The sequence below is a fragment of the Macadamia integrifolia genome, chromosome 13, assembly GCF_013358625.1.
Source record: "Macadamia integrifolia cultivar HAES 741 chromosome 13, SCU_Mint_v3, whole genome shotgun sequence".
NCBI classification, from domain to species: Eukaryota; Viridiplantae; Streptophyta; class Magnoliopsida; order Proteales; family Proteaceae; genus Macadamia; species Macadamia integrifolia.
In genome coordinates this window covers 2,643,217-2,655,336 of record NC_056569.1, presented here as the reverse complement: position 1 = coordinate 2,655,336, position 12,120 = coordinate 2,643,217, and the positions used below count along the sequence as shown (strand labels likewise).

The 12,120-nt window shown below is 40.0% G+C and overlaps 1 protein-coding gene across 1 annotated transcript; it reads right to left on the bottom strand.

Moving 5' to 3' along the window:
• Positions 1–3,624: 3,624 nt before the first annotated feature.
• On the bottom strand, positions 3,625–4,978 carry LOC122059306 (glutathione S-transferase U25-like). Its single transcript, XM_042622022.1, has 2 exons — positions 4,246–4,978; positions 3,625–4,142 (listed from the first exon to the last, which is right to left on the bottom strand). Exons 1-2 carry the CDS (start codon positions 4,558–4,560, stop codon positions 3,798–3,800), a joined length of 660 nt encoding a protein of 219 aa, XP_042477956.1. The 5' UTR covers positions 4,561–4,978; the 3' UTR covers positions 3,625–3,797.
• Between the last annotated feature and the right edge of the window lie 7,142 nt (positions 4,979–12,120).

Genomic DNA, 12,120 nt, shown 5'->3' with positions numbered 1-12,120 from the left:
ATATAAAAGATGATCACAAAGAAAATAGTAATAGATCACAAGTGATAACGACTGACTAAAAGACCCATTCCAAAAGTCTTTTGGTCAAAACAAACCCAATAGGTCAGTAATACTCCATCTGGCTCAAACCCAAAGTCTTTTGGACAAAACAAATTCAACTGAGTCGCGTGTGTGAGAGAGAGAGAGAGAGAGAGAGAGAGAGAGAGAGAGAGATCGTTGAGAGTCATGAACTGGGTGAGAGTCGCGAGAGTTGGAGAGATAGTGAGAGTAGGGGTTTTTTTTTTCTTCCTATTTTGGTGGGGAAATAAGAAGGGAAATTTCAATGGTTAAGTGAAATTTTTTCACATGTAAAATATATTTCCATTGCAATCAAACATCTAAATTTATTTTTTCTGGGAAAAAAATTCTACTTTATATAAAAAATTTGCATTCCCCTTGCGACTAAACAAAGCCTTCAATAAAAATAGAATCTCCCATAACTCAACGGACTCCTAAGACTTAAGCAGTAGTCCAACAAACTAAGAAGGTTAAATGATACAGTGGCGATTTTTGCCCTTCAGTAACATACTTAGGGACTACCAGATTTGGTAGGCAAGGGAATTATGGATTCCAGTGAAATATATAGAGTCAGGTGTGAATTTTCCTCTCTTCTCTGTTCTTCTTATTCTCTATCAGAACACCTCAGCTCCTCTTCTCTGATTTCTTCCAAGTCGCTTCTGTGCTATTGAGGGTTCCTACCATTCTTCTATCCTAATTCTAAATTAGTTCTACTGATCTACGATGATCCTGGACATGTAGAAGCTTTTGGGCTCCAGATTATTCCTCGAACCTTGCAAGTGGATAAAGATCAGAGTAGCATTTGGAGCAACCAGTATTGTCATTTCCCATGTTTGATATTCTGATCCTATTTGTTCCTCTTATGTAGACCCACATTGACTGGTCAAGAAGTTAACGTGATATATAATCTGATAAGTTTGTCTTGAATTCTTGATCCGTTTTGAAGAATGACCTGTTTCGACATATTTTGGTGGTGATTCAAATGGAATTTTTTTTTTTTGGAAATATGTGATGGAAACAGAGAGATTGGATACGGTTCGACCCGATCGACCATAACTCGGTGGATCGACCCATGACTTGGAGAAATATATAATGAACTATCATCTTGTTGTTGTAATTTGGGGGGTTTTTTGAGCTAGGGTTAGTGAGTGAGTTTTCTTGCCGCTGTTTGGATGTAATCTCTCTTTTATATAGTGAAATATTTTCTTCTTTACACGTAGCACGCCACATCAGTGCGTGAACCTCGTTAAATCTTTTTGTGTTGTGCGAATTTGTAGTTGTTTTTTTTTTTTTTTTCGTATTTGTTAGTGTTTGCTATGACATAATTCATTAATTATAAAGTTTGTTGTAGAAGATGATTTCAAGGTCAAGTTTATACTTGATTGATTCAATTTTTTTCAAAGGCACAAATTGGCAAAATCCAGAATCCCAACCTAATCATAGTGTAAAAATAAAAAAAAAAGGTAATTTACAATGCTAACCCCTAGCGAATGCCAACTATTATAGAGACACCTCCTGTTTAATACCAAATTGTGTTCATACTCCTTGCCGTCAGTCTCTATTACAGAATATACCTCAAATGCTAACATCAACTGCTTTTTTTTTTTTTTTTTTTCCTAAATAACAAAATAACTTTCAAAATCATGAAGTACCTATTATATCCTCACTTAAACCCACTAATCCCAAATCGATTGAACTATTTTCACTCCCAAACCTCAATATTCACGACTTACTCTGTGACTGGTAAATCATTCTTCACTTTCAGCGGTTAGTGAGTACTAAGGTATGTATTTTACTCAAAAGGGTTAAATCGTCATTTCAAAGCCTTGCTTAGCAGAGACTAATGGCAGGGATATGAAAGTAATTTGGTCTCAAACATGGGATGTCTCTATAATAGTGATATTCTCTGGGGGGTGGCGCTAAAAATTACCCAAAAAAAAGTTTTTGATGACTGAAGAGAGGGGAAAGCTAACTCACTTCTTGACAAACGCTGGAGGCATTTGCAAGAAGAAGATGCATGTAAACGGTAAGCAAACGGTAAGAAAGCAGGAAGAAGAAGTTGTTGGTGTATGATGCCTTGTATTCCGTCGCAGTTTAATCCAGAGAGTACTGGTGCAGCACCTAGACAGGCAGGACGGCGGTCCCGCTAGCCGATTAGCGGGCTGTGGGGGTTGCAAGGGGGGCAGGAGGCCCCCCTGCTATGCAGGGGGTGTAGGGGGGCCCAGCCCCCTGCTCTAATTTTTTATTTGAGGGCAATTATAGTTTAATCCAGATTATGGTTTTTTTACTATATATTTGTAGCGAGGGTTTCTTTCTCTGTAATGCAAGCAATACTGAGAGGTGTGAGGACGAGCGCTGTAACCCTATTCTCCATTGATAGTGAAGCAAGATCTCATCTCACCGGGGACGTAGGAAACCTTGCTGAACCTCGTCAAATCCGTGTGCATTGTTTGTTTTGGTTTTCCATTATCTTCTACATCGTTTTAGGGTTGCGTTTCTACAGAAACCCAGATGAGAAAGCAAGAAGAAGAAGAGGAAAGAATTGGGTTCCCTCCTTCCCTTTCAGTTTCACGATTTCAGATATAAGAGGGGGGAAGAAGATCGGGGGATGTGGTAGAAGTGGGCTTGGGGTGGCTTCACTTGCACGACAATGGTGGCTTCATCATAATCTCGTGACATGTTTCTATGACCCCTTCAATGATTCAGGTGAAGCGGTAGAAGATGAACTTGGTATCATTTTTTTTATTTTTTTATTTTTGCCTATTTAATGAAAATTAATAATGAAAATCATTTTTTATTAAAAAATAAAAACCACTTGGTAAGCATTAGACATAATAGAGCATGGAATGAGCACTGGTTTTGTATGCCTATATTTAGTCCAAAAAATAAAATGTAAGTGGTGGGTGAAGTGATCCCTTTTCCATCCATTTAATTTGAGTTAAATAGTCTAGGGTTTCAAGTAGGGGTGTAAGTTTGGCTCTGAGGGCCCAAACCCACCTTGAACCTGAATAGGGCTTGCTTGGGCTAAGATTTCTAAACCTGTGGCAAATTAGGGTTGAAAATCACTAACTCTGAGATAGGATTGGGTTGGGCTTGGGTCGGGCTTGGGTCAATGTCTAGGCCCAGTCAAACCTTGATTTTAATCATGATTTATATAATATAATTTAAGATTATCATCCTATCCTTTTATTCAAAATAATGAAATTTTGGTCATCGATTCTTATGGTCAAGTGTCATGAACATCTATTATTGTGTTGCACTTCATAATTTTAATTTTGTTGTTGATCATTTGGTATACTACTGCTTCTTTTTTGGTAATCAGAGGGATATTGATTAGGCGTGACCCAAACCAACCAGGCTCCACCGGTTGACAGTTGACACACCAGGTTTATCAGGCTGGATTTATTTGAAAATTATAGGAGCAATTATTGGGTTGGGCAGTTTCTTGCAGGAACTGATTATGCAAAGCTTGTGCCATGGGCCACCCTCTGAGCCCAGTGTATTCACTCCCAGCTCGCTAACCACGCAATTTAGCTTTGTTCTTTTGAGGGAGTACAGAATAAACTATGCCCCCAAAATCCTTCAAGTTCTTTATTTCAAAGCAACACCTTTAGTACAGAAAGACAAAGGAACAAGTGAACAAAACCCAAAGGCATTAACACTAAAAAACACCAAACCCACTGACAAATCTTGAAAACTCTTCTACATGGCTTGAAATCCAAAACCCTTTTCTATCTTTTCTACTCTAAACCAAACTTCTTCTTGAGCTCCAGAGCGTAGTTGTATACCCTGTCTGAGTCAGGTAGGGATTTGGCCACACTCTCCCTCTCCATGCACTTCTTGGCCCAAGCAATCAGCTTTGGGCACTCAGCTTCTATGCTAAAGTTGCCACATTTCTCCATGGTGTAGAACCAGCTGTAGAAAGGCACAAGGCTCAAATCCAAGAACCCAAAACTGTGACCACCAAAGTAAAGTTTGTCTCCAAGCTCTCCTTCCAAAACCTTCAAGACCTCTATGAATTCCTTCTTCGCTGTCTCTTGTTCTTCTCCCTTCTTACTCCATATTCCCTTCACACAGTTGAAAATCTGTAATCAAGAGGACAGATGGGAGATCAGAAAAGAAAAAAGAGAAGGAAGTAAAAGCAAGTTATGGATTGCACTGAGAGAGAGAGAGAGAGAGAGATGGTACCTTCTTGTCAATGTAATCAGCCCAGAACCTGGCCTGAGCTCGTTGGTAAGGGTCAGAAGGCAACAGAGGAGATTCGTCCTTCCAAGTCTCATCAATGTACTGAACAATAATGAGGGATTCACAGATGGGCTTCCCATTATGGACCAATACAGGGATCTTCTTATGAATTGGGTTCATTTGCAGCAGAAAAGGGCCCTTTTCGAATAGGTTCTCTTCCCTGTATTGGTAGCTGATACCCTTCTCTTCCAATGCGATTCTTGCTCTCATACCGAAAAAGCTAGGCCAGGAACTCAAGAGAACTAGCTCGCCCGCCATTGTTACTAAATCTCGGCGTAGCAAATGGGTTGAAATATGGAAGCAGATGAAAGAAGCTTTGTTCTGGTTGAGCGGTGCCTGCTCAAAGGTGTGTGGAAATGTATACGGAGTTTAAGTCTATTTATAGCTTCTGCTACCGATAGGAAGTTCATATGCCTCTGTTTTTTCGGTTCTAGCATCTTCTGAGAAGTGAATTTCCTCAAGGATTGCGTCATTCATGTCCATTACATTTTGATGTCCCCAGGTTGACACTGAGAGGGGGGGTGAATCAGTGGTTTCAAAAATTTCCTTAATTGCAACCCAGCAATAACTTCCAATTTTCAAGTTCTAGATTGGCCGGGGCAATCCCGTAATTACCAATCACGCAAACAACGACACGTCCACCTCACACCACAATGTGGCTGAGTCTACCAGACAGTGTCCCACCACTCTGCACAACACGCACTTCAAATATATGTAGAAAAATAAATGCGAGACAATAACACCAGATATACGTGGTTCAGCTAAAGTGCCTACTCCACGGAGGAATACCCATATAGGGTTTCGTATTTCCCCAATACTCAACTTTTTAACCGCTACAACGGTCCAGGAACTTATCCCTGCTTCAATCTGAGATGCAACTCAGACAAGGGCAACAACCCCACACCCTAGACAAGCCCCAACTTGCTAGGTTCACAATTTTAAATCAATAAAATAAAATCCCAACCCAATACACCATTGATCTAGAGTTTCTCAACAATAAACACTCTAGAATATAAAAATAGGGATTTCAGATACGGGTTACCTCAGCCTGTGTAAACCCCGTTGATGATTGCTTGCTTGACATATAGAAGAACATGCTCAAACCATCAACATCTCAACCTTTTGGATCTCTCTCTCAAGGTTGCTTCTCTTCCTCTCTCTCTTTCTCTTTCTCGGTTCTGCTTCTTGTTTTTCTTGGCTGCCTTCAATTTTTCTTTTAACGAATCTGCAGCCCAGAATCTTTTTAAGGAAAAGCTACAAAACTCCCTCTTATACTCGGTCTCGACTTATCGGACTCTTTTCTTGATTCCGTAACGTCACACGCAAAGGAAACCTGTTATATCAAAATTCAATTTCAAAAGAACAGTTTCACTTCTATTCCATCTCGGACTCTGGCCTGCAAAACACTTGAATGCCTGCAAAACACTTAATGCAATGCCCTGCTGTCATCTATCTTTGAGAAAAATAGCAATTCTGTTGTATAGGAGGGTCCCACCTTCTTTTTAGTTTTTTTTCTTTCTTTTGGACGGAGTGACCCTTTAAGTCTTCTTGGGCATTAATTGCTCACTTACATGAGAAACTCATATCAGAATATAATATCTATTTTAACTTAAAAACATGTTGAGCTGGTCCCACCATTAGTAGTTTGAAATTGAACCAATCCAATGGGTTCCATTTTGAAATTGAACCAATAAAATTGGACCAATCTAATTCAATTGAATTAGACCAATGAACTTGAACCGATCTAATTAAATTAAATTAGACCAAGGAATTGATTGCGGTCCCTTCAATATGACTCCATCACAATACGATTGCCAACAATGACAACAATTGATTCGATTTCCCAACAATCTCCCCCTTTGGAATTGTTGGCAACGCTCTTCAGATGTCATTTTGATTCATTTCTCTCCCCCTTTGACAACAAATACAAAGGGTGACTATGCTCCCCCTGCATAGATTTTCCCTTGCATAGACTCACCTATAGGAGTGCCCACCGCATCTTCCTATCCTATAGGGATTTGATGTCTCTATGCATGCTCACTTACTCCCCCTAGACACATACCATCTATTGTGCTCGTGGAGTGACAACTCCAAGTTTGTTTCTAAGGGCTTCAAAATTTTCCTTGGGAAGTGCTTTCGTGAAAATATCTGCCACTTGCTCAGATGTAGGAACAAAATCCAATCTCACCTCATTTGCATTGACCTTCTCCTTCAGGAAATGATATCGGATGTCAATATGCTTTGTCCTTGAATGCTGCACTGGATTCTTTGAAATATTAATGGCACTCATATTATCACACTTAATTGACACCGGTTCACCATTGTGAATTCCAAAGTCTGTTACTTGTCTCTGCATCCAAATCACTTGTGTACAACTAGCTGCCGCAGCAATGTATTCAGCCTCTGCTGTAGATAAAGAAACAGATTCTTGTTTCTTGCTATGCCATGCCACTAGACTCTGCCCCAAAAAGAATGCACCACCACTAGTGCTCTTCCTATCATCCACACTGCCTGCCCAATCTGCATCTGAGAATGCTGTGAGTGTAAAACTTTCAATCTTAGGGTACCATAAGCCATACTCCATCGTACCTCTAAGATATCTAAAAATCCTTTTGACTGCCACTAGATGAGTTTCTTTTGGACTAGCTTGAAATCTAGCGACCAAACACACTGCTTGTAGGATATCAGGTCTTGATGCGGTCAAGTATAGCAAGCTTCCAATCATTGACCTGTAGAGAGTCTGATCTATACTAACTGACTCATCACTCGAACTCAACCTGCAACCTACTACCATAGGAGTACTTACTGGTTTGCTGTCCTCCATCATAAATTTCTTCAACATCTCCTTGATGTACTTTGCTTGTGATATGAAGATACCATTCTGTTGTTGGTTCACTTGCAAACCCAAAAAATATGATAACTCTCCTAGCATAGACATCTCGAACTCTGCCGTCATCCGCTCTGCAAACTGTCTACATACCTCATCATTTTGCCCTCCAAAGATGATATCATCTACATAGACCACCACTACCAGTTGACTTTTGTTCTCTGTCATAACATATAGGTTACTATCAACAATGCCCTTCCGAAGTCCCAACTGATATAAGTAACTGTCTAGTCTGGAGTACCAAGCCCTTGGAGCTTGTTTCAAGCCATAGAGGGCTTTCTTTAGTCTACAGACCATGTTTGGATCATCTCCAATTTGAAAACCATCTGGTTGCTCAATGTACACTTCTTCTTCAAGATTACCGTTTAAGAACGCAGACTTGACATCCATCTGATAAACCTTGAAGCCTTTATAAACAGCAAATGCTAAGAACATCCGTATAGATTCCAATCTTGCAACCGGCGCAAATGTTTCATCAAAGTCTATCCCCTCTACCTGAGCATAGCCTTTGCACACTAGTCTGGCTTTGTTTCTAACCACCTGACCATCTTCATTCAACTTATTTCTAAAAACCCACTTGGTTCCAATGATGTTTTTATTGGCTGGTCTAGGAACTAACTCCCATGTGTTGTTCTTCTCTATCTGATCCAACTCTTCATTCATTGCCTTCACCCAGGTCTCATCTCTAGTTGCTTCCCCAACAGACTTGGGTTCATTTTGAGAAAGTAATGAATATGTAGTAGATTTCATCTTTCTTGTTTGCATTCCTGCTTTAGGATCTCCAATGACTTGATGTGGGGGATGCACTTTTTGCCACTTTTCAAAACTAGGTCCTCCATCTCTTTCTGTCACTGTGTCAGTCTCATGAACATCTGTATCCTCATCATCAATATGATTTTGAACTTCCACAACTTCATCATCTACAGTTGCATCATCATAAAAGTCCTCAGGAGTCTGCTCTGCTGGTTCTATCTGTTTAGAATGGGGTACATGTTCATCAATTCTTACATCTGAACTCTCTACCACTCTGCCCAATCTTTTATTATAACATCTGTAGGCCTTACTCTTTGAAGAATACCCCAAGAAAATCCCTTCATCTGCTCTGTCATCGAATTTTCCGAGGCCGTCCTCCTTCCTTTTGATGAAGCATCTGGAACCAAATACCCTAAGATATTTAACAGTGGCTCTCCTTCCATACCATAGCTCGTATGGTGTCTTGGATTCATTTGGTCTAAAGAAACACCTGTTCTGGACATGCACTGCGGAATATATTGCTTCTCTCCAAAACCTCCTAGCAACATTGTTTTCAATCAAAATTGTCCTTGCCATCTCTTGAACGGTCCTGTTCTTTCTTTCCACAACCCCATTTTGTTGGGGGGTACGGGCTGCAGAATGTTGAATCCTAATCCCATGCTCATGACAGAAGTTAGAAAATAAATTCCAAGTAAACTCCTTCCCTTGATCAGATCTCAGGCACTTAATTGTCCTACCAGTTTCATTTTCTACCTTCTTCTTGAAGATCTTGAAACAATCTAAGGCTTCAGTCTTGTCTTTAAGGAACATAACACAAGTCATCCTAGAGTACTCATCTATGAATAGGATAAAGTACCTCTCTCCACCAATTGCCTCTGTTCTCATGGGTCCACAAAGATCTGTGTGAATCAAGTCCAATAGTTTACTTGAATAATGCTCTTTTGACTTGTATGTGGCCCTAGTCTGTTTTCCCTTTAAACATGGTGCACAAATATGATTTGTTGGAGACTTGATCTTTGGAAGATCTCTGACTGCCTTCTTTTTGCTCAATTTAGCTAAGTTCTTGAAGCTGATATGCCCAATCCTTCTATGCCATAACCAACATTCATCTTCTTGTCCCATCATGCATCTATCTTCATTTGCTTCTAACAGAGTGTATAAGTTTCCTGTAGTTCTTGTCCCTTGTGCCACAATCTTTCCATTTTTGATTTTCTTGATTTCACAACCTTCCTTGGTGAACAAAACCTCATTACCATTGTCACAAATTTGACTTACACTGAGCAAGTTGTGCATCAGACCGCTAACATATAGGACATTGTTTGACTTGATCTTTCCTCTGTCCAACTTAACTATGCCTCTGCCTTCTATCTTTGCACCATCATTATTTCCAAACTTGACAGATCCACTCTCAGTTGAATCCAGACTCAGAAACTTTCCTTTATCACCTGTCATGTGAGTGGAGCATCCACTGTCAAGAATCCATGGTGACGGCTTGCTGTGAGCTTTGAAGGCTGTTTGAACAATTAATGACTTGCTTCCTGCTTTCTTCTTCTTCTCAACCCATACTGCCTTATTTGCCACAGTAATAGGTTCTCTTTGTCTCTGACCTTGTTTCCATGAAGAATTGTCATTTTGCCTTCTTTTCTCCTGCCTTTGGTGGGGAAGTATGGTCTTGCAATTTTTGGCAATGTGTCCCATCTTGTGACACCTATAACATTCTACACTTTCCTCCGACAATGGAGCAAACCTGTTCTTGCTAGTCAGTGTTGTAGGCTTGGTCTGTCTTTTACAATCTGCCACCCTGTGTCCATAATAGTTACACCCAAAACAGTAACCTTTAAAGCTCTGTCTCTGCCAAGAACCTCTGTGTCTCTGATAGTCAACTGAAGTAAATCCATCATTGTAAAACATTCGTGGGCCCCTCTGTTTCTCCTTGACAAACCTCATTGGAATTTCTGCAGTTCCTTTGCCTTTAGTCTCCACTACTTCAGAAGATCCATGTGCCACATATCCAAGGCCAGTCTTCATATGTAGAGGTCTTTGAAAACTCAAAATCTTATCTAACACATTTTCATTTCCTTTGCTTGATGATGGAGTATCTGCTTCAACTGATTGAATCATAATTTCTTTACCCTTGGATTTTAAGATAGTAATTGAAGGAGATGGTGTAGTTTCTTCTTGTAAATTCATCTTTTGTATCTCTTCCAACTCAGTCTTCAATATCTCCAATTTCTCTTCAAGGATAGTGCACTCTTCTGCCTTGGATGATAGATTGACACTCAGCTCATCATTGATCTTAGCCATATCTTCAACTGTAATATTTAACTGACTAATCTGGTTCTCCTTTTCAACAAGCTGAATTTCTAGATCTTTCATTTTCTTCCTCTCTTCCTTGAGATCAGTTAAAGCAGAATGCAAATTTGCTATTAAGTCAAACTGAGCTTCTTGTTCTTCCTCTTCCTCAGACTCTTCAGTAGTCTGATGTTGCACTCTATCACCAAGTGCCATAAATAGTGTCTCAGTTGACTCATCATCTGACTCATTATAGTCCTCTGATGACTCCTCTGAAGAAGACTTGCACTTCTTTGATATTAAGCTTTTCTTCTTGAAGTTTCTTCTTTTAGGAATAAACTTCTTCTTTTCCTTTCTTGAACTTGCTTTCTTGAGCATCTTCATCCTCAGAATCACTCAATTTATCATTCTTTGGACACTTGGAAGCGAAGTGCCCTATTCCATCACAATTGAAACACTTCAAAGGAAGTTTTCCTTTGTATTTACCTCTACCTTTCTTGAGTTTCCTAGCCAAGTAAGCTATTAACTCATCGTCGGAATCTTTTTGTTCACTATCTTCATTGATTTTCAATTTCTTCAAAGCTTTGAAGGCAGCTTCCTTTTCTGTGGGCTTGGGCTTGACCATCCTCATCTCATAAGCAATCAGAGTTCCATGTAGTTCATCTAATTTCATTGTGTTCAAGTCTTTAGATTCTTCAATGGCAGACACCTTAGGGTTGTACAAGTCAGGTAAGGATCTCAATATTTTCTTCACCACCACTGCATCCTTTACCTCTTCTCCTAACCCTCTAATAGAATTGATGATTTCGTTTACCTTGCTCATAAACTGATCAATGGTCTCTCCCTTAGACATTTTCAGACTTTCGAATAAGTTCCTATGGTGTTGTAGCTTCGCCTCTTTGATTTTATCATCTCCCTCATGAACACTCTTTAACTTATCCCATATGTCCTTTGATGTTGTGCAACCGATCACTTTTGCAAACTCATTGCTCACTAGGGAGCCTAGAAGTGCATTCACTGCTTTAGCATCGTCTTCACACTTCTTCATCTCTGTTTTATCCGTAATGTCTATAGTGGGGGGGTTGTAACCGTTCTTCACTGCTAACCAAACTCCATAACCTTGAGACTTTAGGTAAGCCTCCATCCTGATTTTCCAGAAGTTATAATTCGACCCATCAAAAAAAGGAATCTTTCCATGCATACGATTATCGTCATTGGATGCCATCTATATCTTCTCAGTATTCAGACCCGAAACTGTTAAGCTTCCTCCTTAGGCAACCTGGCTCTGATACCACTTGATGTCCCCAGGTTGACACTGAGAGGGGGGGTGAATCAGTGGTTTCAAAAATTTCCTTAATTGCAACCCAGCAATAACTTCCAATTTTCAAGTTCTAGATTGGCCGGGGCAATCCCGTAATTACCAATCACGCAAACAACGACACGTCCACCTCACACCACAATGTGGCTGAGTCTACCAGACAGTGTCCCACCACTCTGCACAACACGCACTTCAAATATATGTAGAAAAATAAATGCGAGACAATAACACCAGATATACGTGGTTCAGCTAAAGTGCCTACTCCACGGAGGAATACCCATATAGGGTTTCGTATTTCCCCAATACTCAACTTTTTAACCGCTACAACGGTCCAGGAACTTATCCCTGCTTCAATCTGAGATGCAACTCAGACAAGGGCAACAACCCCACACCCTAGACAAGCCCCAACTTGCTAGGTTCACAATTTTAAATCAATAAAATAAAATCCCAACCCAATACACCATTGATCTAGAGTTTCTCAACAATAAACACTCTAGAATACAAAAATAGGGATTTTAGATACGGTTAACTCAGCCTGTGTAAACCCCATTGATGATTGCTTGCTTGA

Excerpts from the sequence above, each read along its gene's own strand:
- LOC122059306 (XM_042622022.1), bottom strand. The coding sequence starts at position 4,560 with ATGGCGGGCGAGCTAGTTCTCTTGAGTTCCTGGCCTAGCTTTTTCGGT. Across the intron at positions 4,143-4,245 it reads CTGATTACATTGACAAGAAG|ATTTTCAACTGTGTGAAGGG; the intron begins GTACCATCTCTC and ends TCTTGATTACAG.